The sequence below is a fragment of the Orcinus orca genome, chromosome 4 (assembly GCF_937001465.1).
Source record: "Orcinus orca chromosome 4, mOrcOrc1.1, whole genome shotgun sequence".
In the NCBI taxonomy this organism is placed as follows: Eukaryota; Metazoa; Chordata; class Mammalia; order Artiodactyla; family Delphinidae; genus Orcinus; species Orcinus orca.
In genome coordinates this window covers 86,042,505-86,065,797 of record NC_064562.1, presented here as the reverse complement: position 1 = coordinate 86,065,797, position 23,293 = coordinate 86,042,505, and the positions used below count along the sequence as shown (strand labels likewise).

The 23,293-nt window shown below is 35.9% G+C and overlaps 1 protein-coding gene across 1 annotated transcript in view; it reads right to left on the bottom strand.

The window, feature by feature from the left end:
- The window catches only part of LOC101269215 (mitotic spindle assembly checkpoint protein MAD2A-like), a 34,531-nt gene extending 13,321 nt beyond the window's left edge, over nucleotides 1-21,210 (bottom strand). Inside the window, exon 1 of the mRNA XM_033425306.2 lies at nucleotides 20,992-21,210. Coding sequence (XP_033281197.1) covers nucleotides 20,992-21,210 — 219 coding nt within the window. The remainder of the gene's footprint in view (nucleotides 1-20,991) is intronic.
- Nucleotides 21,211-23,293: the final 2,083 nt, after the last annotated feature.

Below are 23,293 nucleotides of genomic sequence, written 5' to 3'. Positions count from 1 at the left end.
CTCTCTCAATATCTCTCCACCCTTTGTGTGTATATAATAAATAAACCACACAATCTCAAAATGTATCAATACTAGGGAAAAAAAACAAAATTTCTAATTAGAAAGGTGTTTATTATGTTTATCCTAAAAGTAATACAATTTCACCCCTATCCAATTTTTGCTTAATAGCGTCACTAAGTGTTTATTTTAAAACTTTCTACTAGTCTACTCTTTAAGTTTAACCAGTTCTGAAACATATACTGACCCAGCCCTTTAAATGTCATACATAAACATTACATTTCAGAAGAATTGTTGCCTAATAGAAGGTAAAACTTTGTCCCTCCTAGTTTTAAATCTAAATAACATATGCTTTTTGCTTTAGTGAATTTTAATGATACTTACTGATCATGAACTACATGCCACAGAACAAACACTAGTGAATAAGTTGTAGATAATATTACCTGAAGCATCACAAAGTTATTTATCCTGAATTTATGGATTAAAAGCAGATATGGAAATACTACCTCTGTTGGGATTTATCCTAGTTATTTATTGTTACATAATAAATTACTCCAAAAAATTAGTGGCTTAAAATAACAAATAATTATTCTCTCATAGTTTTTCTGGGTTAGTTAGTTTTGTCTCAGGGTCTCTCACAAGGCTGCTTATCTGAAGTTTCACCTACAAGCAGAATTGTTGGCAGAACTTAGGTCCTCACGGGTACTGGCCAGCAACATCAGTTCCTTGCCATGTGCACCTCTCCATAGAGCGTCTCACATGTCAACTGATTTCTATCAGAGTAAGAAAGTGAGAGAAGGGAGAGCAAGACAGAAGTCAAAGTACTTTGAAACCTAATCCCAGAAATAACATCCCATCACTTGCTGTGTTCATTAGAAATGAATAAATAAATAAAGTGCATCACTAAAATCAGCCCACACACAAGGGGGAGAGGATTTATAAGAACTTGAAAAACATAGGGTGGGAATTATTGGGGACCATCTTAGAGGTTGTCTACTACAGAATTGTGGCAGAAAAAAGCCTAGTACTGAGTAAAGTTTTGAGTTTCATTTCATGACCAGTTTTAGATTAAAAGGTTGTAAAATTTTGTCAATATATTAGATTATTGTTAAACATTTTGAAAAATTAGGATTCTAGCCAGTTTTATATTTTGCCACAATTTCAAATATATGAAATGATGCCTTCTTAACGCTTTTCCTCTTGATTAGAAACATAATCACTTGGGCTCCAGTGATTTCCCACAACTGCATGTTTCATGTAATTACTTTATAATTACATAAAAGTAGTGAAATTTAATAGAAATAGAGCCAGAACTATAGATTATGAGTAATACAGAAATTAATATTTTATAGCTACTTTATAGATTCCCACTGTTTGGTCTCTTCAGTATCGTTAATTTGTTGACTTTGCTTATTATTTAAATTTAAAGTAAAAATTTATGCTATAATAAGCAAGTTCTACTAAATTTTCAAGTTATGGCTGTCTTCCTGAGCTCAGGCAGTATTTTAGATAGCTTTTACTGATATTAGAATATTTAATATCTGTTTATACATAGAAGACAAAACTGAATTTATTACTATATAAACATAGCCAACATCTTGCTGCATTTGGGAAAAACATAAATTCTTATGGCCCTGTCAAAGGAAAAGCCCCTCATGTCATCCTGGCCCAAATTATTACTCCTTTTATGAAACTATACTTGGTCCCAGCACTTTAAAATACGTAATACATGAGTACTTCTAAAACATAATACTCTTTTTATTTTTAGGTCAAAAATTTTGCCTTGTTTGTGTTATAAAAAAGTTAATGTATTTTCCCCAAACTACAAGCAACCTGCATTTTCAAGGGTTTCTACTTTTATGAAACTTTCTAAAACATAATAGACCTAATTTGTTAAACTATGTTTTTCTATATTCGAGTCTTTGGATTTGGATAATGTTTTTTGTCCTGAGCACCTGGATGAGGAGTAGAGAAATTTGCTGAGATGACGAAGTCTATACACAGAACAGGCTGGGGCCACGGGTTGGAAAAGATCAGAGAATGACTTAGAATGTGTTGAGTATGAGAAGTTTATTGGATAGTAAACTGGAAATACTGAATAGGAAATGAATATGAGCCTGAATTAAAGGAAAATAAATATAGGCAATTATTAGCACACGAATAAATGTACAGCCATTAGACTCGAGTAATTTTTAGTATTACTACATGTGTACATGTCAGCAAAGGGCTCACTGCCTGACACACATAGAAGCCAATACTATGGCACTGGCTTTTAAGAAAAGAAAAAGCCTTATTGCAAAGTTGATTGGTAAGACAGGAGGTAGGGCTCAAATCCGTCTCCACGGTGGCAAGTGAGGTGGATATTTAAGGGTTAGGGTTTTGGAGTGGTAAAGAAAGGAGGAGAGCAGCTGGATACAAAGTTCCAGGAAGTGCTGCTAAGTTCTTATGCACAGGTACAAGCAGGTTTCATGCCTCTTCTTGGGTCACATGTGCAAATTTTGGGAGTTGGTATTAAACATGTGGGGGAACTTGGCGCTGTGACATCAAAAGGTCATCTATATAGACAAGCAAGTCTATTGTGCAGACTTGGTTCAGACACACTGGTTCCATCCCAGTTTCAGCCAGTTTTGTTGTATTACAAACAGAGGGGTTTTTAACCAGCTGTTCCCTTATTTGCTGTTCTGTAAGACAAGCTCAAGGATTTCTGTAGGTCACCAGTTTCTGTTAACATTATGGGGCATGGCTTCAGAAAGGAATTTTTAACCCTGTGGGCATGGTTTCACATAGATTAAGAAACAAGTAAACCAACTAAGAGATAAGGTTAGTATTGTTAGAGGACTGACAGTGGCATCTGTGAAGCCAAGCTAAGGATGTGCTTCAAGAATGAGCAATTGTATCAATAGCTACAACCAGGTAAGATGAAAACTGAAACTTGACCTTGAATATAGTGATATGTCACTGTTGACACTGACAAAGTATATTTCATCATTCTAATGGGGTCAAAATTCTTACTGGAATGGGATCAAGGCAAAATGAGAGAAGACAAAATAGGGACGATAGTATAGATAAATGTATTTAGGATTTTAGTGTAAAGGGATCAGAAAAGAAGAAGAGAGTGTAAGTTATAGTAAGATATTTGGTTAAGAGGATTTATAGAAAATGTCCCCTTATGTTCAGCAAGATGAAGGACACTTGTTACTGTGACAGATTTTTTTAGTTCTGTGGTAGTGATTAATGTGTAAATATAACAGATTCTTCTGAAATAATAAGAGTGGAATAAAGATAGCAAGCTTAGAAACTGTTGAGGTATATTTGTGTGAGTAAATCCATGAACTATATAGGGAAGTAGACAATAGCAAAAATATAAAAAAACAAGGCTGGTTCTTTAAAATGCTTAGTATGATTTATAAATCTTTGGCAGCATTAATAAAGGTAAAAAGAAAGAAAATAAGGGTGAGCAAAATTCAGGATAAATAATGTAAAATAGCTTCTGACATATCAGAGATTTATAAAATGATAAAAGAATATAAGAAATTTAATCATTGTAAATTTGCAAATATATTTGAAAGGAAAGCATTTACGTAAAAGTATAAAATACAAAAATTTACAGGAAAATAGAAATCATGAATCAGCTACTGACTTTTTAGCAACTAATAAAAAATTAAAATGTCACCACACCACCCTAAAATTCCTTAGTCCTACGTGTTCCTTTTTTTTCCCCTGGTGAATTTCACCTAATACACAAGGATTATATAAACCCATTGTAATACACACTGTATTTTTTAAGCTTGTGTAGCATTCATTTCAGAACCATAAGAAAAGTATGAGAATAGAAATCAAAGTTCTTTTCACTTATGAACATATGTTCAAAAATTGTAGATAAAATTTTCAGTTAAGTGAATCCCATGGTATGTTAAAAATGCTTTGTAAATTTAAGCAGAAGACATGGGCTAAGAGAACAAGCCAGCATGTGAAGAAGAACAGGAAGAATTCCAAGAAGCAAGAAGAGCAAATGAAAACTCTGAGTTTGTGAACATCTTGGAACATTCAAGAAATCTAAAGAAGGGAAACACAGTGACATCTGTCAGACACCTTGAACTAACAAGCTTCAGGTAGTTGGCAGTTTTAACGTCTGACTGTGCTCCATGTCTTTGATATGTCTATATTTTGCAAAGCTGAGTTTTGTGTGATGCTATGATAAAAAAGAAGTATCCCGAGAAAAATCAGTGTGGAAAAGGAAGTGAAAGTGGTGGTGTCCAACGCAAATACAAGATTTAAAAAGATGCACAAAATCCAACAGCCACACACATTTCCTTGGAGAAAATGCAAAAATGGACATGTAGTTCTGGGTGGTGAAGACACAGAGATGAATGAAAAATCAGAAGACTGGAAAGATCATGCCTTCTCTCAACATCTCAGGTTCAGGACTTTTAAATTCTTGCCATAGAATGAAAAGATAACATTTAATAGATGCACAAAGGTCCAAACACAGATAGCCAAAGCTAATTGAGTATTTGTACTCCTTCTATGTCACTGAGTATCTACAAAAAAAGTTTATGAATTGGGAGAGGGAACTATTTTGTCTAGTTTCCTAAGAAACAGATAAAAAAAAATTGGAACTAGTAACAGAATGTATAATAAGATTCAGATATTAATTCCTGCTGACTTTAAAATCACCAGAATACTTCATGATCATAAAAAATAATAAAACAATATTGAGCATTAGGTGGGGAGAACACTGATCAAAAGGCTTATCACTACTATCACTGTATTTTTAAATTTAGCAGTAAGTTAAAAACAATGTTTTAGAACACATTTAAAATAATTATCTTTTTTTTTTACTTTTTATTATACTACACGCTCAAAAATATGCACACAAACAATAAATAGAAAGGAAAACAAAGGTTGTGTCATCTTGGAAGATATTTCTTTTGATAAAGGAATCAGATCTGACATCAAACTAGAGAGAGTAAAAACTGAGTGCTTTAAGCCAAATGTAATAGCACTTTTCCTAAATTTCTCTATTCTCTTTAGAATACTCTTCCATTCTTCTGCACAAGATGCCATATACTTTCCAGCACGAGCAGAAAGAAAGATATGGGATACAATACAGAACACTCGAAGAGAGAAGTTTCTAGTTCAAAATCCTAGTTCAAAAATGATACCTACGGGGCTTCCCTGGTGGCTCAGTGATTGAGAGTCCGCCTGCCAATGCAGGGGATACGGGTTCGTGCCCCGGTCTGGGAAGATCCCACATGCCGCGGAGCGGCTGGGCCTGTGAGCCATGGCCGCTGAGCCTGCATGTCCGGAGCCTGTGCTCCGCAATGGGAGAGGCCACGGCAGTGAGAGGACCGCGTACCGCAAAAAAAAAAAGAAAAAAAAATGATACCTATGAAGTACAAAACATTAAAATGTTTCTCTCTCTCACTGTTACTTATTTTACAGAATTTCTTTGTCCAATATGGTAGCCACTAACAACACTGGACTTCTACGAATTAGAGTAAATTAATTAAGTATAAATATGATTAAAAACTTAGTTTTTTAGCCATACTAAGCCACATCTCAACTGTTCAATAGCCATATGTGATTAATGAATCTTGTATTGAAGAGTGAAGATATAGAATATTACCAATGTTGCAGAAAGTTCTACTGGACAGGTCTACTACAGAATGAATGGAATATGGGAAAGCATCAATCCCATACTAAATGTAAACTATAAGATCATAGCAATCCTTTTTCTAGATAATTTAATGTTCTGTAGTGTGCTCTGAAAATATACAAATAGACAAGCAGATAATTTTTAAAAATCCATGTATTAGAAATTGATATATTATTAATGAAGCTCCATAATTAAGTGGTGAAATGATGGATATTTTAGTAGATGTTATTAAGAAAAGGTGCACAATATATGGAGAAGAATAAAATTAAAACTACCATATGATTCAGCAATCCAACTCTTGAGTATATATTCAAAGGAAATGAAAATAAGATCTTGAAGAGATCTTAGAAATTGAGGGACAAAGGTTCAAAAAACTGATACTGAAATGGAAAAAAGACATTAACAGATAATTTACAAAAATACATATAAAATTTGTCCTCAAATATATGGAAAAATATTCAAGCTCACTCAATGGTAAGTCATACATATCTGGGATGACGCTGCTGAACCAAATTGGAGAAAAGCTTGTATTTGAAAGCAGAATGCTCCCATCTGTCAGTTTAATGTCTCCATGGCTTATAACGGAATGTGTGAAATATAACGTGTTGTAAACTGGTAGTTTGAACTGGGAGGGGATTTTAAAAGTATGCTGAAGAGAGATGCTCTCTCTCACATACACACATTTTTTTTTTCTTTAGGAAAACTTACTCTTGGCAGCTGGTCTGACTAATTCCCTGATACCTGCTTCCACACAATAATATCCACCGTTCATTAAAAGTAAAAAGCATGAAAACACATTCTGTTTGTGAGGCCTGGGGAAAGAGGTACTTTCATATGTCATAAATATTAAAGCTGATGCCTATTGTGTTAGGTTGGGCTCTCAGGAAACAGATACCATGATGGAATGTGATATGCAGGGATCAAGACCTGTGAAAAAAGGAGAGAGAAAGCAAATTTGGATGGAGGAAGAAGTCTATGATGCAAGACCAGTAAAATCTAGCCAGTCTGCAGGAAGACTTGGAACATATTTAATACCTAAGAATTGTCTTTTGGAAGCTGAAAAGGACAGGTCTTTATACTCCTGCTCTGACTGGTTATTCAATGTGGGTGGTCCCTGGTTCTCTGCAGCTGAGTCAGATCCTAATGATATTAACAGTTAGAGTCTATGTGCTGACAGCTGGGGTCACAAGTACTTCTTGAGCAGGTAATCTGAGAGATTCTGTTTCCATCACAATACTTATAATGAGGATAGAAATGAAATGGAAATAATGAATAGGAAAGGAAAATAATATAAGAGGTATCTAATGATGGTAATGTGCCCTGTCCTGAGGAGTATTCTTAAGTCAGTCTTACACATCTGGCATTATTTATTGATACATGCCACAGGGTTAAGTCCCAAGTCAGCCTAATTTGCTCTCTGGGAATTCACATCATTTCCCTGAGCCACTGTGGTCTTAAACGATATGTAAAACAGCAAGGATAATAATTTTCTCATAAAGAGTTTCTGAGGCACATGGTACTTCTGTTCCCTTTGAGGCTTGAAACTTTGTTTTAAACATCTTTATGCAATAAAATATTATATACTGTACATAAACAGTCATGGATATACTTTTTTCTTGGTTAAATATAGTAAACATGTTAGAAGTCTGATTATTCTCGTAAAAGCTGACAATACCAAAGCTCAGTCAAAAAATGTTCAGATATCAAAGCTCAGTCAAAAAGAATTTACATAGTGAACGAGGACTGAAATCTCAATAGAAAGTGTTATCAGGCAGATTAGATGCCAAGTTCTGAGAAGTCTAGAAAAGTAGAAAGACTGATGATCTAAGAAAGAAGGCTCAGAAAGACAAAGGAAATGAGTATCATTAGATACATTCTACATGCTAGGCACTGAACTGGGTATTTAAAATATTTTTTCCCACTTATATGCACTTATAACTTTGTGAATTAAGAATGATTACTCCATTGATAGGAATACAATAGTAGTAGGAGACTGTAACACCCCACTCACATAAATGGACAGATTTTCTAGACAGAAAATCAATAAGGCAACAGAAATCCTAAATGATACAATAGAACAGTAGACTTTTAATTGATACTACATCCAAAAAAAAAAAAAAAAACCCAAAACATGCATTTTTTTCGCATTTTTTTCAAGCACACATGGAACATTCTCTAGGACTGACCACATACTAGGGCACAAAACAAGCCACAACAAATTTAAGAGTACAGAAATTATTTCAGGTATCTTTTATGACCACAACAGCATGAAAGCAGAAATCAACCACAGAAAAAGAAATGAGAAAAAAACGATTATGTGGAGACTAAACAACATGCTACTGTTGTTTAGCAATGGGTCAGCAGTGAAATTAAAGAGGAAATTAAATAATACCTTGAGAAAAATGACAATGAAAACACAACCATATAAAATATATGGGACACAGCAAAAGCAGTTCTTAGAGGGAAGTTCATGGTGATACAGGCCTTCCTCAAAAAACAAGAAAAATCTCAAAGAAACACCCCAACCTACCAACTAAAAGAATCAGAAAAAGAAGAACAACAAAACCTATAGTCAGCATAAGGAAGGAAATAATAAAGATCTTAGAGGAGATAAATTTTAAAAGATTAAAAAGCAGTAGAAAAACTTAATAAGACCAATAGCTAGTTCTTGAAAGGGTAAACAAAATTAACAAACCTCTGGCTGGGTTCACCAAGGAGAGGAACCAAATAAAATAAGATATGCAAAAGAAGAAATAATAACCAATATCTCAGAAATTTAAAAAAAGTAGAGAATACTATGAACAAATATATGACAACAAATTGGACAACCTAGAAGGGACAAGTTTCTAGAAACATACAGCCCACCAAAACTGAATTAAGAACATATAGATAATTTCAGCAGACTGATCACTAGAAGCAAATTAGACTCAGAAATAAAAACAACAACAACAAACTCCTTACAAACAAAAGTCCAGGGCCAGATGGCTTCACAGGTGAATTCTACCAAACACACAAAGAAGAACTTATACTGATCCTTCTCAAACTCTTCCAAAAGACTGAAGAAGAAGAACACTCTTAAAGACATTCTATGAAACCACCATCACCCTGATACCAAAACCAGACAAAGACACTACCAAAAAGGAAAATTACAGGCCAAAAGCTTTGATGTATATAAATGCAAAAATTCCCAAGAAAATACTAGGAAACCAAATCCAACAACACATAAAAAAGATCATATATCATGACCAAGTGGGATTCATCCCAAGTTAACAAGGATGGTTCAACATATGCAAATCAATCAATGTAATAAACCACATTAACAAAAGAAGAGTCAGAAACCACATGATCATCTCAATAGATCCAGAAAAAAAAATTTGATAAAATTCAACATCCATTCATGATAAAAACTCTTACCAAAGTGGGTATAGACGGAACATATCTCAACATAATGAAAGCTACTTATGACAAACCCAAAGTCAATATAATACTCAATACTGAAAGCCTTCCTGCTAAAATCTGGAAATAAGACAAGGATGCCCACTCTCACCACTTCTATTCAACACAGTATTGGAAGTCCTAACCACAGCAATCAGACAAGAAAAAGAAATAAAAGGTATCCAAATTGGATGGAAAGCGGTAAAATTTTCATTACATGCAGATGACACGGTATTATATATAGAATACCCTAAGATTCCACACAAAAACTACTAGAACAGACAAACTCAGAAAGGTAGCAGGAAACAAGATTAACATACAGAAATCAGTTGCATTTCTTTACACTAACAATGAAATATAAAAAAGGGAATGTAAAAAAAAAAAATCCCTTTTAAAATTGCACCCCAAAAAATAAAATACTTAGAAATAAACCTAACCAAGGAGGTGAAAGACTTACATGAGAACTATAAGATATCAATAAAGAAAATTAAAGAGGATTCAAAGAAATGGAAAGATATCCCATGCTCTCAGATTGGAAGAATTAATATTGTTAAAAAGGCCATACTACCCAGAGCAATCTACAGATTTAATGTGATCCCTATCAAATTACCTATGACATTTTTCACAGAAATAGAAAAAATAATCCAAAAATGTATATGGAACCATGAAAGACCCAGAATTGCCAAAGCAATCCTGAGGAAAAAGAACAAAGCAGGAGGCATAACCCTTCCAGACTTCAGACAATACTACAAAGCTACAGTAATCAAAACAGTGTGGTATTGGCACAAAAAATAGACAAATGGATCAATGGAACAGAATAGAGAGCCTGGAAATAAAGCCACACACCTATGGTCAGTTAATCTTTGACAAAGGAGGCAAGAATGCACAATGGAGAAAAGACAGTCTTTTCAGGGAGTAGTACTGGGAAAGTTTGACAGCTGCATGTAAATTGATGAAGTTAGAACATATACTCACACCATACACAAAAATAAACTCAAAATGGCTTAAAGACTTAAATATAAGACATGACACCATAAAACTCAGAAGAGAACATAGGCAAAACATTCTCTGACATAAATTGTACCAATGTTTTCTTAGGTCAGTCTCCCAAGAAAATAAAAATAAAAGCAAAAATAAACAAATGGGATGTAATCAAACTTACAAGCTTTTGTACAGCAAAGGAAACCACAAACCAAAAAAAAGTCAACCTACAGACTGAGATATTTTATTTGCAAATGATGAGACTTGATAAGGGCTTAATTTCCAAAATACTCAAACTGCTCATACAACCAACAACAAAAAAATAAACAACCCAATCGGAAAATGGACAGAAGACCTAAATAGACATTTCTCCAAAGAAGACATACAGATGACAAACAGGCAGATGAAAAGATGCTCAACATTTCTAATTATTAGAGAAATGCAAATGAAAACTACAATGAGATACCACCTCCCACTGGTCAGAATAGCCATCATTAAAAAGTCTACAAACAACAAATGCTGGAGAGGGTGTGGAGAAAAGGGAACCCTCCTATGCTGTTGGTGGGAATGTAAGTTGGTGCAGCCACTATGGAAAACAGTATGGAGGTTCCTCAAAAACTAAGAATAGACTTGCCATCTGATGCACCAATCCCTTTCCTGGGTATATATCTGGACAGAACTATAATTCAAAAGGATACATCCACCCCTATGTTCATAGCAGCACTATTTATAATAGCCAAGACATGGAAATAACCTAAATATCCATCAACAGATGAATGGATAAAGGAGATGTGGTACATGTATACAGTGGAATACTACTCAGCCATAAAAAAGAATGAAATCATGCCATTTGCAGCAACATGGATGGTCAGAGATTATCATACTAAGTGAAGTAAGTCAGAAAATGAAAGACAAATACCATATGATATCACTTATACATGGAATCAAAAATATGACACAGATGAACTTATCTATGAAACAGAAACAAACCCACAGACATAAAGAAGAGACATGTGGTTGCCAAGGGCAAGGAGGTGGGGGACGGAGGGATTGGGAGTTTGGGTTTAGCAGATGCACACTATTATATATTGAATGGATGAACAAGGTCCTACTGTACAGCACAGAAAACTATATTTAATCTCCTGTGATAAACCACAATGGAAAAGAATATAAAAAAGACATATATATATATATATATATAAATATATATAACTGAATCATTTTGCTGTACAGCAGAAATTAACACATTGTATATCAGTGATACTTCAATTAAAAAAATTAGTACTGCAAACTTATAGAAAAGGTAACTGAGGTAGAGAGGAGCAAATTAAGTTGTCCAAGACCAAAGAGCTAGTAAGTGGTAAATTCTATATTCAACACCAGTCACTCTGAGCCCTAAGCCATTATTCTTTTCAGTTAATAATTTCACAGTTGAAAACTACTGTTAAGCCAAAATCTGTCTGTATTTTGTGTTCAGTGTACCAAACAACCGATAAATAAAACCCTTTATTCCTGGTTGTGGAGCCTAGTTATTTTCCTCAAAAACTGGCAGGGCACCTAATTGATATTCTATTGGCTGTATCATTTTCAGGTAGGCAGTGGTTATTTATTTTACCCTCCTAGGTATGTATGACTTGGGATATGAGGTAAAAGATAAGGGTTATAGTAAACTGAGCTGGGTGTCAAAGTGGTTCAGAAATGATATTAAAACAGCCCCTTGAAGAGTCAAGGAAAATGGGAATGACTACATTGGAGGGCAAAACAGAAAGTAAAGGCAGAGAGTAAAGCCAGAACATCAAACCAAATGCTCTGGATTTAAAGGCAGAAACTAAATGCTAGCTTTTAGGATGGAAACAGACACAAAACTTAAGTAAACAACTATGAGCTACCACTACACTCTTACTGGAATGGCCAAAATACAGAACACTGACAATTACAAATTCTGACACTGATGTGGAACAACAGGAACTCTCACTCTTTGCTTATGGGAATGCAAAATGGTACAGAAACTTTCAAAGTTTGGTGATTTCTTACAAAATTAAACATGTTCTGATTCAGTAATCATGCTCCTTGGTATTTACCCAGAAGAGATGAAAACTTATATCTATACAAAAACCCGCATACGGATGTTTATAGCAGTCTTATTCATAATTGCCAAAACTTGAAAGCAATCAAGTTGTATTTCAGTAGGTGAATGGATAAATTGTTTTGAATCCAGATAATGGAATCTTATTCAGGGCTAAAAAGAAATGCGCTCTCAAGCCCTTAAAATACATGAAGGAAACTTAAATGCATATTACTAAATGAAAGATCAACTGAAGAGGTTACCTACTTTATGATTCCAACTCTATGACATTCTGGAAAAGACAAACCTTGGAGACAGTAAAAAGATCAGTTGTTGCCAGGAATTAGGGGTGAGGGAAAGATAAATAAGCAGAGCACAGAGCATTTTTAGACCAGTAAAAATACTCTGTATGGTACCATAATGTTGGATACATGTCATTATACATTTATCCAAACCGATAGAATGCACAAAACCAAGTGTGAGTCATAATGTAAACTATGAGCTTTGCAGGGTAATGATGTGTCAATGTAAGGCCATATATTGAAACATATACCACTCTGGTGGGTGATATTGATAATGGGGGAGGCTATCCATTTATGGAGGTAGGGGGTATATCAGGAAATCACAGTACCTTCCACTTAATTTTGCTGTGAACCTAGTGATGATTTTAAAAAGCCTATTTGAAAAAAAATAAACAAAAACAACTATTACGTGAATTTGGATAGGTGATTTTCTGTGGTGTCTGTGTAGCTACAGGGACATTTTCTGGGATACTCCAGGATTTGCCTTTAAGTGGGATGAGAGCTAGTAAGGGCTCCAAACCAACTTGTTCAATTCTCTGCTATGAAGTCCCTTATAAGTTATCTAGAGCAACATTCTTAATGTGGGAGTAAGGAAACAGGCTCAGAGAGGTTAAGTAACTTATAGCAAGTGACATAGCTATTGTATGTCAGTCTTCATCTATAAAACGTCAATGTCTTATTTCAGAAGTGTCAATGTCAGCAATGACTGCTTTTTTGATAGAAAATTAGTTGTGTATTATAAATGTATGCTAAATAAGCAAATTCACCCTACAGAGCTTGGTGAAGGAATTTCACTAAGAAAATTAAGTGATAATCAAAGGCCACTGTAATAATGTGTTATAAGTCCAAAATCAAGATGTGTTATCTATAAATTCGGTATTCTTTCAATTTTTGTGTATTTGCTTGCCACAATAGAATAATATTTCTTCAATAAAAGAGATCTGAGGTCAAATGTATTTGTAAAATGAAATGTTTTATATAGCATTCCTGGAGATTCACAATATACATCAGTGCAGTAAAGGAAATATTTGGTTGTTGCAAAATAATATTACATATCTACAGTTAGCTCTCAATCACTTAGCTAATGAAAAGAAATTTTTTGTAAAACTTTGTCACTAAATACTTTGTTATATAAACAATTTCCCAACTCCAGAGCAGTTAAGAAGCAGAAGATCGTGAGTTATTAACCATGCTCAGGCTCTGGGACCAAACTTTGGGATCAAATCCTGGCCCTGGCACTCACTAGTCATGTGACTCTAGAAAAATTTCTTAGTCCTTCTAGGCTTTAGTATCTATTAGATAGAAATAATAATTTGATATACCTCATAGACTTTTCAGAATTAAATCAGCTAATATTTATAAAAGACTTTGAATAGTGCCTGGCACAGAGCTATCACACAATGCATGTTAGCTGCTGGAGTTATCACTCACTAGCAAGCAGGGAAAACATCTAGAAAATGGGAGGGCTTCCTTTGCAACCTGGATCTTTATTCACCTCCTTTTTTTAATATATTTTCCACAATATATTCTTTTTTCCTATTCCTTTCTTTCACCTTGTCTATCGTGAGAAGCAGTGTGTGGACAAAGATAAGTTTAGGACATGTGATATTAGAATCAGAGATTGAGGGAAGAAGAAAACAAAGAATGAGAAGAAAGAAAAGTACACATGAATGCTCAGACGAAAAAAGAAAGACATGGATTTGAATGAATAATTTCATGGAGTTACAGCCTTACAGGTTCAGAATTCCTAGTTCTGAAATATACAACATCTACTGTACAAGATGGGCTACTTGTAGGATTCATAAAACGGTAATGAAAGATTTTTTTAAAATATATTGAACTGATTTTCACTTGCTTATGAGTGATACTTGAATTGTCAGTTTCAGCATCCTAACATAGTCAGTACCAAGCAACATTACAGTTCCTACCTCACTTGTTTAGTTCATTGCTATGAAATAAATTTGACCTTCATAAAATACCATTTGCTATAAAAATGATTCTTGTTTCGCATAAGTAAAACTGTATTATGGGAGGTACTTATTTATTGTTTCTTCTTAATTGATTTTCTATTATTTTGCAAAAACTGCATTCCAGAATGTTGAAAGATATGGTCCTACTCTGATTATAGAAGTTCAACTATTTTTTCTAGTGAAAATCAGTACCAGTAAGGGGATGTGACAAAAATATATTCAAGCAATATTATGACATAATAACATGTGATTAACTGAAAGTATTGATTCATTTGAAGGCAAAACATATTAGGAACAACTGAAAAGTAGATCTCAGGAGATAATTAACAATGGGCTTCATGGAAGAATTATCACCTTTGGAAAAATCATTATTAGAGTAAACAGTACTACAGAAAATTTTTCACAGTATGGAAACAAATGTGATATACAGTCTAAAAATTAGGTTGAGAAGCAATGTTAAATAAGTCAAAGATGGTAATGAAGACAGTATTCACAGACACAGAAAATGACTCGGACACCAGGTAATGGAAATAACAATTATACTTAATAGCAGACAGCAGTGTAGGTGTTAGCTGCTACTTGAACAGAGAAGAGATGCATTATTCAAAATTATTTTTCTTAATTGTAAAACATACGAGAAAAAAGAGAAGACGCAATTTATTCTAGAAACGCTGTCGTAAAAAATCTAATATTCAGATCAAAAGACAATTCAAGCATGGTTTACTGGCAAACCTATAAACAACTATATATGTTTGACATTTTCTTTCAAATGTCTGCATTTTAAAGACACCAGTTACTGTGATGATGTTTTTAATATAAATGCAACATACATTAGTGGACATTATATATTAGAAAAAACTTACTTGGAAAGTAACTAAAATATGATAACTGTAAAATAATACAGTGTATTTCAAAGACTTAGTATGGAAAATGTAAAACATCTTATTTGTAGTACTTTTCTTTTTTTAATGAGCCAAGCTTTGTTTGGGGGCTTTTGTTTGTTTTAATTTTTATTATTTATTTATTTTTGGCTGCATTGGGCCTTAGTTGTGGCACGCGGGATCTTCACTGTTGCATACGGGATCTTTCGTTTCAGCACGTGGGCTCTTCCTTGCAGCACAAGGCTTCTCTCTAGTTGTGGCATGTGGGCTTCTCTAGTTGTGGCATGTGGGTTTTTCTCTCTCTAGTTGTGGCACATGGGCTCCAGAGTGCGTGGGCTCTGTAGTTGTGGCATGCAGGCTCTCTAGTTGAGACACGTGGGCCCAGTAGTTGTGGCATGTGGGCTTAGTTGCTCCATGGCAGGTGGGATCTTAGTTCCCCGACCAGGGATCAAACCTGCATCCCCTGCATTGGAAGGCTGATTCTTTACCACTGGACCACCAGGAAAGTCCCTGTGGTATTTTGTTGATTACAAGTTGAATTGAAAAACATCTTTAACATATTGGGTTAAATAAAATATATTACAAAATTTAATATTACCTGTTCCTTTTTATTTTTGTGTGGTTAACAAAAAAAAATGTGAAATTAAAGAGCTAGGTCTAATTATCTTTTAATTGGTCAGAGCTGATAGAGATGGTAGTTTGAAAACCATCATACAGTTTCTCGGGAGATGATTTCACGTACTCTTAAAAAGAATTAAAAGTTGATTTCTTTTCATGACACGGAATTCAGGCCTTGACCATGACAATCAAGAAACTAACAAAGGCATCCAGATGATACTTTAGAGATCCTTACATTAATTACATTTTTACAGTCTATGCCTGTATTGTTTATGTATATTATAGTAACTTTGAACTGAATCAGTTAGATACCACTTTCCAGCTGAGACCTTTAAACTCTCTAAGCCTATGTATTTATCAGTTAATCACAAAAAAAAAAGACTTTTGGTCTTTTATGATTGCTGGTTGAAGGTTTTAAGAATTTAAGTAATAATCAATTTGTATTACATTCAGTTCATGTTAAGAATTATTATTAGATATTATTACTATTATTGTTATTAGTAGAAACTTTAGTTTTTTCTGAGCTTATGAATACCTGGAATAGCTGGCAGACTCTATTCATGCCCTTCCTTTTTTTTTTTTTCCCTACCTATGTCATAAAGGGCACAGCAGGGAAATCACCAGCTAGAGCATGAAGCTAGAGCTATTTTGCATTCATCTTCCCTTCAGGAGGAAATATTGAAATGCCAGTTGCTGTGCTGCCCGATACACTGTGAAATCATTTACTGCCCAATGGGATTAAGAGACCTGGTGATGTGTTGCTTTTTCTGAATATAATTTCCCTGAGACAGCTGCTGCAACATAGCCATCTGATTGGGTATCATGGCTGAGACATATTTTAGAAGCCTATCTTCCTTTTTCCCTATTTCTCAACATGGGCAATTTATATCCATAAACCAATGACTTAAAGTGTTTTGCTCAGAGCAACTAGTCAAGAGAGCAATGCATTTAGAGTCAGGAGACCTAGTTTCTATTCCAGACTCAGCCACTAATGAAATTGATGACTTTGAGTTATTTAATTTCTCCTGCCCTTAATTTCTTCCTGTATACAACGAAGAGTCTGAACTGAATTTTTTAAATACCTCTTTCAAATACAGTTGCCTAAACTTTTCTTGTCACGTTTGAAATGAAAATACTCTGTTATTTTATGATTTTTCTGCTATCTCCCTGATGTTGCCTATTTTGAGTCATTGGCATTTATTGATCCATTCAACAAGTATTTGAGGGTCTGCTTTTGATAGTGTTCTAAGTGTTAGGAAAACAATAGTAAACAAAAATATATCCTTGTGAACTCTGTAGTCTGGTGAGAGAAAAAAACATTAATCCAATATTTATACCTACATCTCCACACAAACACATATGATATAATTGTAACAAGTGCCATGGAGGCATAAAATTCAGAGATATGAGAGTAAAAAAGAAGTATGTAGCTTTGGGGGGAAGAGAGGATATGTGTGTGTATAAACAAATATTATTTATTTTCCTTTTAGAACATTATATATTCTCATTAATGTACTATTTATTCATTCATTAAAATTTTGAGTCTAATTCTTGTTATATCTGAAGTGTTACATACTTCAATTTACAGTAATAAATAAAACCTTTATGGTGCTTACAGTGTAGTTAAAAAGACATAGCAAATAATCAACAGAGTTTTGCTTCCACTTAAGATGTGGAAAGCAAGGGAATGTGACTTCTATCCTAACAACCAAAAAAGGCATACCATTTACAAAAGCGTAACTTTCCTGGAAAGTACAGAATACTTGTCTGTAGACCACCAAGGGACTTAATTTCAAGTGACAAACCTCTCCCAGGAGAAAAGGGACAAATGAACTGTTTCATTTTTCTCAAAGCAGAGAAGATATAGGTGCTTCAATAGAAGGATGAGACATTGGCTGAAATGATGAATCACTGTGACTGAGCTGGGCTATCCTATCAGTTAAGCATAACTGGGAGCCACAGACATGTGGAGAGCTCTTCCCCCAGGCTTCCTCCAGATACTTAGATTAGGCAGGGCTGAAGACAAGAGTGAATTCCCTCAGTGGCACAGGCATGCATGAGATGATTTTCAGCCACAATGCCTGCCCTGGAACTTCTTCCCATAGGAAGCAAGTCTTTAGCTACTGAAGGCGAGGTGACAGCGAAAAACACCCTCTCAACCCTATGGTCTTTTGGGGAGTGGTAGAAGCGAAATCTGTCTAAGGATAGGAAATTCTCTTCACTGATGCCATAAAGCAAGCAAATATATACAACTTCTAGAGGAAGGATAAAAGTCCTTTGTGCCTAGGAAAGGTCCATGAAAAACCCCTGGACCCAGCACTGATATAAACAGAAGTTTGCTACTATTTAGGGAGGAACAGGGAATTCTCTTTTTCTCCTTCTCTTCTTTCTAAAACCTATCACAGATAGAAATCAATTTCTAGTCATAGAGAGTGCTGCCAGAAACCCTGAGAAGGTGCTAGGCTTCCCACAGCCTAGACACATAAACCCTTACTAAGACTGAGGTTGCACCAGGAGAAATGCAGTGTGCTGCTGCAGGACAGAGCATGGAAAGAGAAACTACCTCTGTGTACAGCTGTGCAGAGGCAACTGAAAGCAGAAAGTGGAAAAGGAACACAGAGAAGCCTTCCAGCCACCTCAGGGCTAATGCTAAGCACAAGGTAACAATAACGTGTTGCTGGAAGAATCTGAACAAACAGAATGTGAACAGAAGGGATGGGGCCACTTCTAACCTTGGGTGATAAAAAATGACCCTGAATAGTTTTCCATTCTCCTTCTCCTTGTACTGTCTTGAGATTAATATGTACAGTGACTCTGAAAGACACATGGTAAAGATAGCATAGGCATCTTCCCTCACGACAGAAGCAGCTTGGTGTTTTGTCATGTCTCGGAAGAGAAGAACTAACAGATTGGGGACACCAAATGAACTTTATATGAGCTTAAAATAAAATCCTGTTATGATTGTGCCACTACACATTTTTGTCTGTTATCTAGCAACAGTGCTTTCTTAATTATAAAAATGGTACTTTGAAGTAAAACAATTTCACAGTATAAACATAAACTATATGGCATTGGTCTAGCAATCAGATACAGTATCTGAGAAATTGATACCAGAGCTCAGAAACATGTCAACTCCTTGGACAGTGGCAGTACATCATTTAAGGCTGTTGCCCTTGATATAGTAGACTGACCACACGTCTACTAAGTTGTAGTTCTAGGAAATGTGAAAATTAAAATGATAGTATGCACTGGTTTTTATTTTATGCTTCCGGAATATATTTTATGAAAGAGATAAGTTCAAGAAATAATTATATGGTTTACAAAATGAAATGAAAGCAAACAAAGGGTCCTAACATTTGGAGACTCTCAAAAGTTAGGAAAATTCTGGCTGCTTCTGGACTTATAACAGTCAGATTTGAGCAACAGATTATCAGGAAAACAAAATCACACAGCCTTGTGCAAAGCTTAGATTAACAGTTTTTCTAAATAGATAAGCCTATTATTTCAGATAACCTCGAGGTGTTCAAAGGTGTTCAGCATTTAAGAGAGAGAGAGGAAAGAATTTACGATTAGAATTAGGAAATTATTTTGGATGTGGTTAGGTAGTTGCTGGTACATAAATGGATAGGAAGCAGATAGATCTGAAGCTCAATGTCTTTGAGGAATTCTCTTGTCATTAGATCAATGCCAATTTTTAAAATGCATTGCTTATTTTAATCTTAAATCAACCCTCCACCTCTAAACTTGAACCAGTAAGAAATGGACTCTAAAAACTGGGAAGCCCCCAAAGAAGGATACACCCTAGCAGCCACTTCATACATGTCTATGGGTAATAATGGAAAAGGAACAGGAACAGTCCCACAGGGTGGCATTAGAAAGCCTTGGAGAATAGTGTACTGGTGAGTTACTCACAAAACAGAATTAAGATCCTGTTATGCCAGGGTTGACAGATTTTCCACATTGGGCCCAGCAGTAATTTATTATTTCTATGATCCAGACTGCTGTGTATTTCTAAATATTTCCTTTTTTTTTTTTTTTTTTTTTTGTAGTGGAAGTTTTCACTGCAATTATCCTGTTTTCACTACACCATTGTATTTTGGGTGTGTGTTGAGGAGGGTGGGTGCAGATAAGTTCTCTTTATCATGCATATATTATTCCGTCATAAAGCACAACCTTCAGTTGTAAAGAAAATGACTGTAAATCACCCAGAAATCCTGAACTTCCATTTGGATAATGTATGCTAGGGTTGCATCACTTGAGAAGGTGGTGTGGGAGGGAAGTTAAAACAGATATTCCATGACCAGAAAACCGAACTATAACAAACACGGACTAGTTGCTATGGTTGCATTGTATTTTTTAATGTAGTGTTTTTTTCTCTTTTTTTAACATATTTATTGAAGTATAATTGCTTTACAATGGTGTGTTAGTTTCTGCTGTATAACAAAGTGAATCAGCTATACATATACACATATCCCCATATCTCCTCCCTCTTGCGTCTCCCTCCCACCCTCCCCATCCCACCCCTCTAGGTGGTCACAAAGCACCCAGCTGATCTCCCTGTGCTATGCGGCCGCTTCCCACTAGCTATCTGTTTTACATTTGGTAGTGTATACATGTCCATGCCACTCTCTTACTTTGTCCCAGCTTTCCTGGGACTTTGTCCCCTTTTCCTCAAGTCTTTCTCTACACCTGCATCTTTATTCCTGTCCTGCCCCTAGGTTCTTCAGAACCATTTTTTTTTTCTTTAGATTCCACATACATGTGTCAGCATACGGTGTTTGTTTTTCTCTTTCTGACTTCACTCTGTATGACAGACTCTAGGTCCACCCACCTCACTACAAATAACTCAATTTCGTTTCTTTTTATGGCTGAGTAATATTCCATTGTATATATGTGCCACATCTTCTTTATCCATTCATCCGATGATGGACGCTTAGGTTGCTTCCATGTCTTGGCTGTTGTAAATGGAGCTGCAATGAACAGCTTTTTTGGGGGTGGGCAGGATATAAGATGTATTTCTCACTATAGATCATACTCAAAAAGGCTTGAAAGCCACAGATCTAGACAATTCTCAGTAAGATACCAGCATACTTGTTCTTCTGATTCCCATTTGACAGATAGGGAAAACTAGGCTTTCAAGGAGTGGGTGAGATGGGGCTCCTGGGTCCCCTGGGTGGGGAGCCCTTGCTCTGAGCCCCTCTGAGGGGTCTGCAGGACTGGCTGTAAAGGCGGGACCCCCGGCTTGCAGCTCTGGTCCCTGGTCCTCCTGTTCAGCAAAGCAGGGCTGGCCTGCGTCCCACATCTCAGCCGTCTAGGGACAAGAGGGCGTGGGCGTGGATGTCTGGAGTTTGGAGGAGGTGCTGGGTTCGAATTCCAGCTCTATTGTCTCCTGCCTGGGAGACCGTGGCCCTCAGGGACAGAGGAAAGTGCCTTGAAGGAGACGGCCCTCCTGCCCACCCACAGCCCCCATGGAAAGCCAGGGCACGGGCCAAGGCCATGCTCTCCCCAACCTGGACACAGGTCTCCCGCCTATCCAGTGGAGGGCGGATGCCCGGGACTTGGCCTCAACGGTCCGTATCCCTCTGTACAGGCCCTGGTTCTGACCAGCCATCCAGACACCTGAGCCTGGGGCCGCCGCTCACCTGGCCGATCCTGGTGCTGAGCAGGTGGGGACCACAGGAGCGCGTGATGGGCAGGAAGAGGCAGGGCCACCACCTCTCAGGCCTCAGCTTTCTCCCCCCGGCCATCCTGTTATTTCTTCCTTTGGCTACGACCAGACTCCAGCCCTTTCTCCGCCCCCAACACCTCTGCCTCCTGGTCCAGCCCCATCCTGGGACTCCTGAATCACAGCCTCCATGCTGGTCTCCCCACGTCCGCCACTGTCCTGGTCATTGTGGTACATGACTCTTTTTGAATTATGGTTTTCTCAGGGTATGTTGCCCAGTAGTGGGATTGCTGGGTTGTATGGTAGTTAGTTTTGATTTGCATTTCTCTAATGATTAGTGATGTTGAGCATCCTTTCATGTGTTTGTTGGCAATCTGAATATCTTCTTTGGAGAAATGTCTGTTTAGGTCTTCTGCCCATTTTTGCACTGGGTTTTTTGTTTTTTTTGATATTGAGCTGCTTATAAATTTTGGAGATTAATCCTTTGTCAGTTGCTTCATTTGCAAATATTTTCTCCTAAGCTGAGGGTTGTCTTTTCATCTTGTTTATGTTTCCTTTGCTGTGCAAAAGCTTTTAAGTTTCATTAGGTCCCATTTGTTTAGTTTTGGTTTTATTTCCATTTCTCTAGAAGGTGGGTCACAAAGGATCTTGCTGTGATTTATGTCATGGAGTGTTCTGCCTATGTTTTCCTCTGAGTTTGATAGTTTCTGGCCTTACATTTAGGTCTTTAATCCATTTTGAGTATATTTTTGTGTATGGTGCTAAGAAGTGTTCTAATTTTATTCTTTTACGTGTAGCTGTCCAGTCTTCCCAGCACCACTTATTGAAGAGGCTGTCTCTTCTCCATTGTATATTCTTGCCTCCTTTATCAAAGATAAGGTGACCATATGTGCGTGGGTTTATCTCTGGGCTTTCTATATTGTTCCATTGATTTTTTAAATGTAAAGTCTGCTTGCTTTGTTCCTATTAAGGGACTTTGCATTGATATTCACAAATGGAATTAATGTGTATTTTTCTGTCTTGTGCAATCTTTATTAGGATTAGGCATCAAATATACCTGTTTAAGAAATAGAATCTGGATGATTCTAGTCTTCTAGGCTATAGAAAGAAGTCAGGTAACCGGGAATCATCTATTCTTTGAGGTTTAATAAATTCCCCTGAAAAACATCTAGCCTAGTGCTTTTTAATGTGTTTCTTTGTGATAACTTTCTATAATTCTCCTGTGGAAATTTTTTATTATCTCTGTATCTCTACTAGTGTCCACTTAATACATACTAATTATATTACTTAGAAAATATTTATTATAAGTTTACATAGTATTTATAAACGTTTATGCAAATTTATCAGTTTTTCAAAATTTTCCTTATCTCTCATTTTCTCATTTATATCTCCCTCTCATTTCCCTCTTATTTTGTATATTTGTATTTTCTATCTCTTCTTAATTGTCAATGTTTGATTTGTTTATTTTGTCAAAGAACTAATTTTTGATTTATTCAATAGTTCTACTACTTTTCTCTTTTAGTTAATTTCTACTTTCGTTTGTAGGTATCCCACCTTTCTTGTTTGTTCTCTATGTTTACACTGGGATGTGTATGTGTTCCAACAGCTTTGTTATGAAATTCTGTTCATTTATAAAATATTTAAGACTATGGGCATCACTTGGAGATATTGTGTATTCGGTTCTAAAACACCACAATGAAGCGAATATTGCAATAAAGCA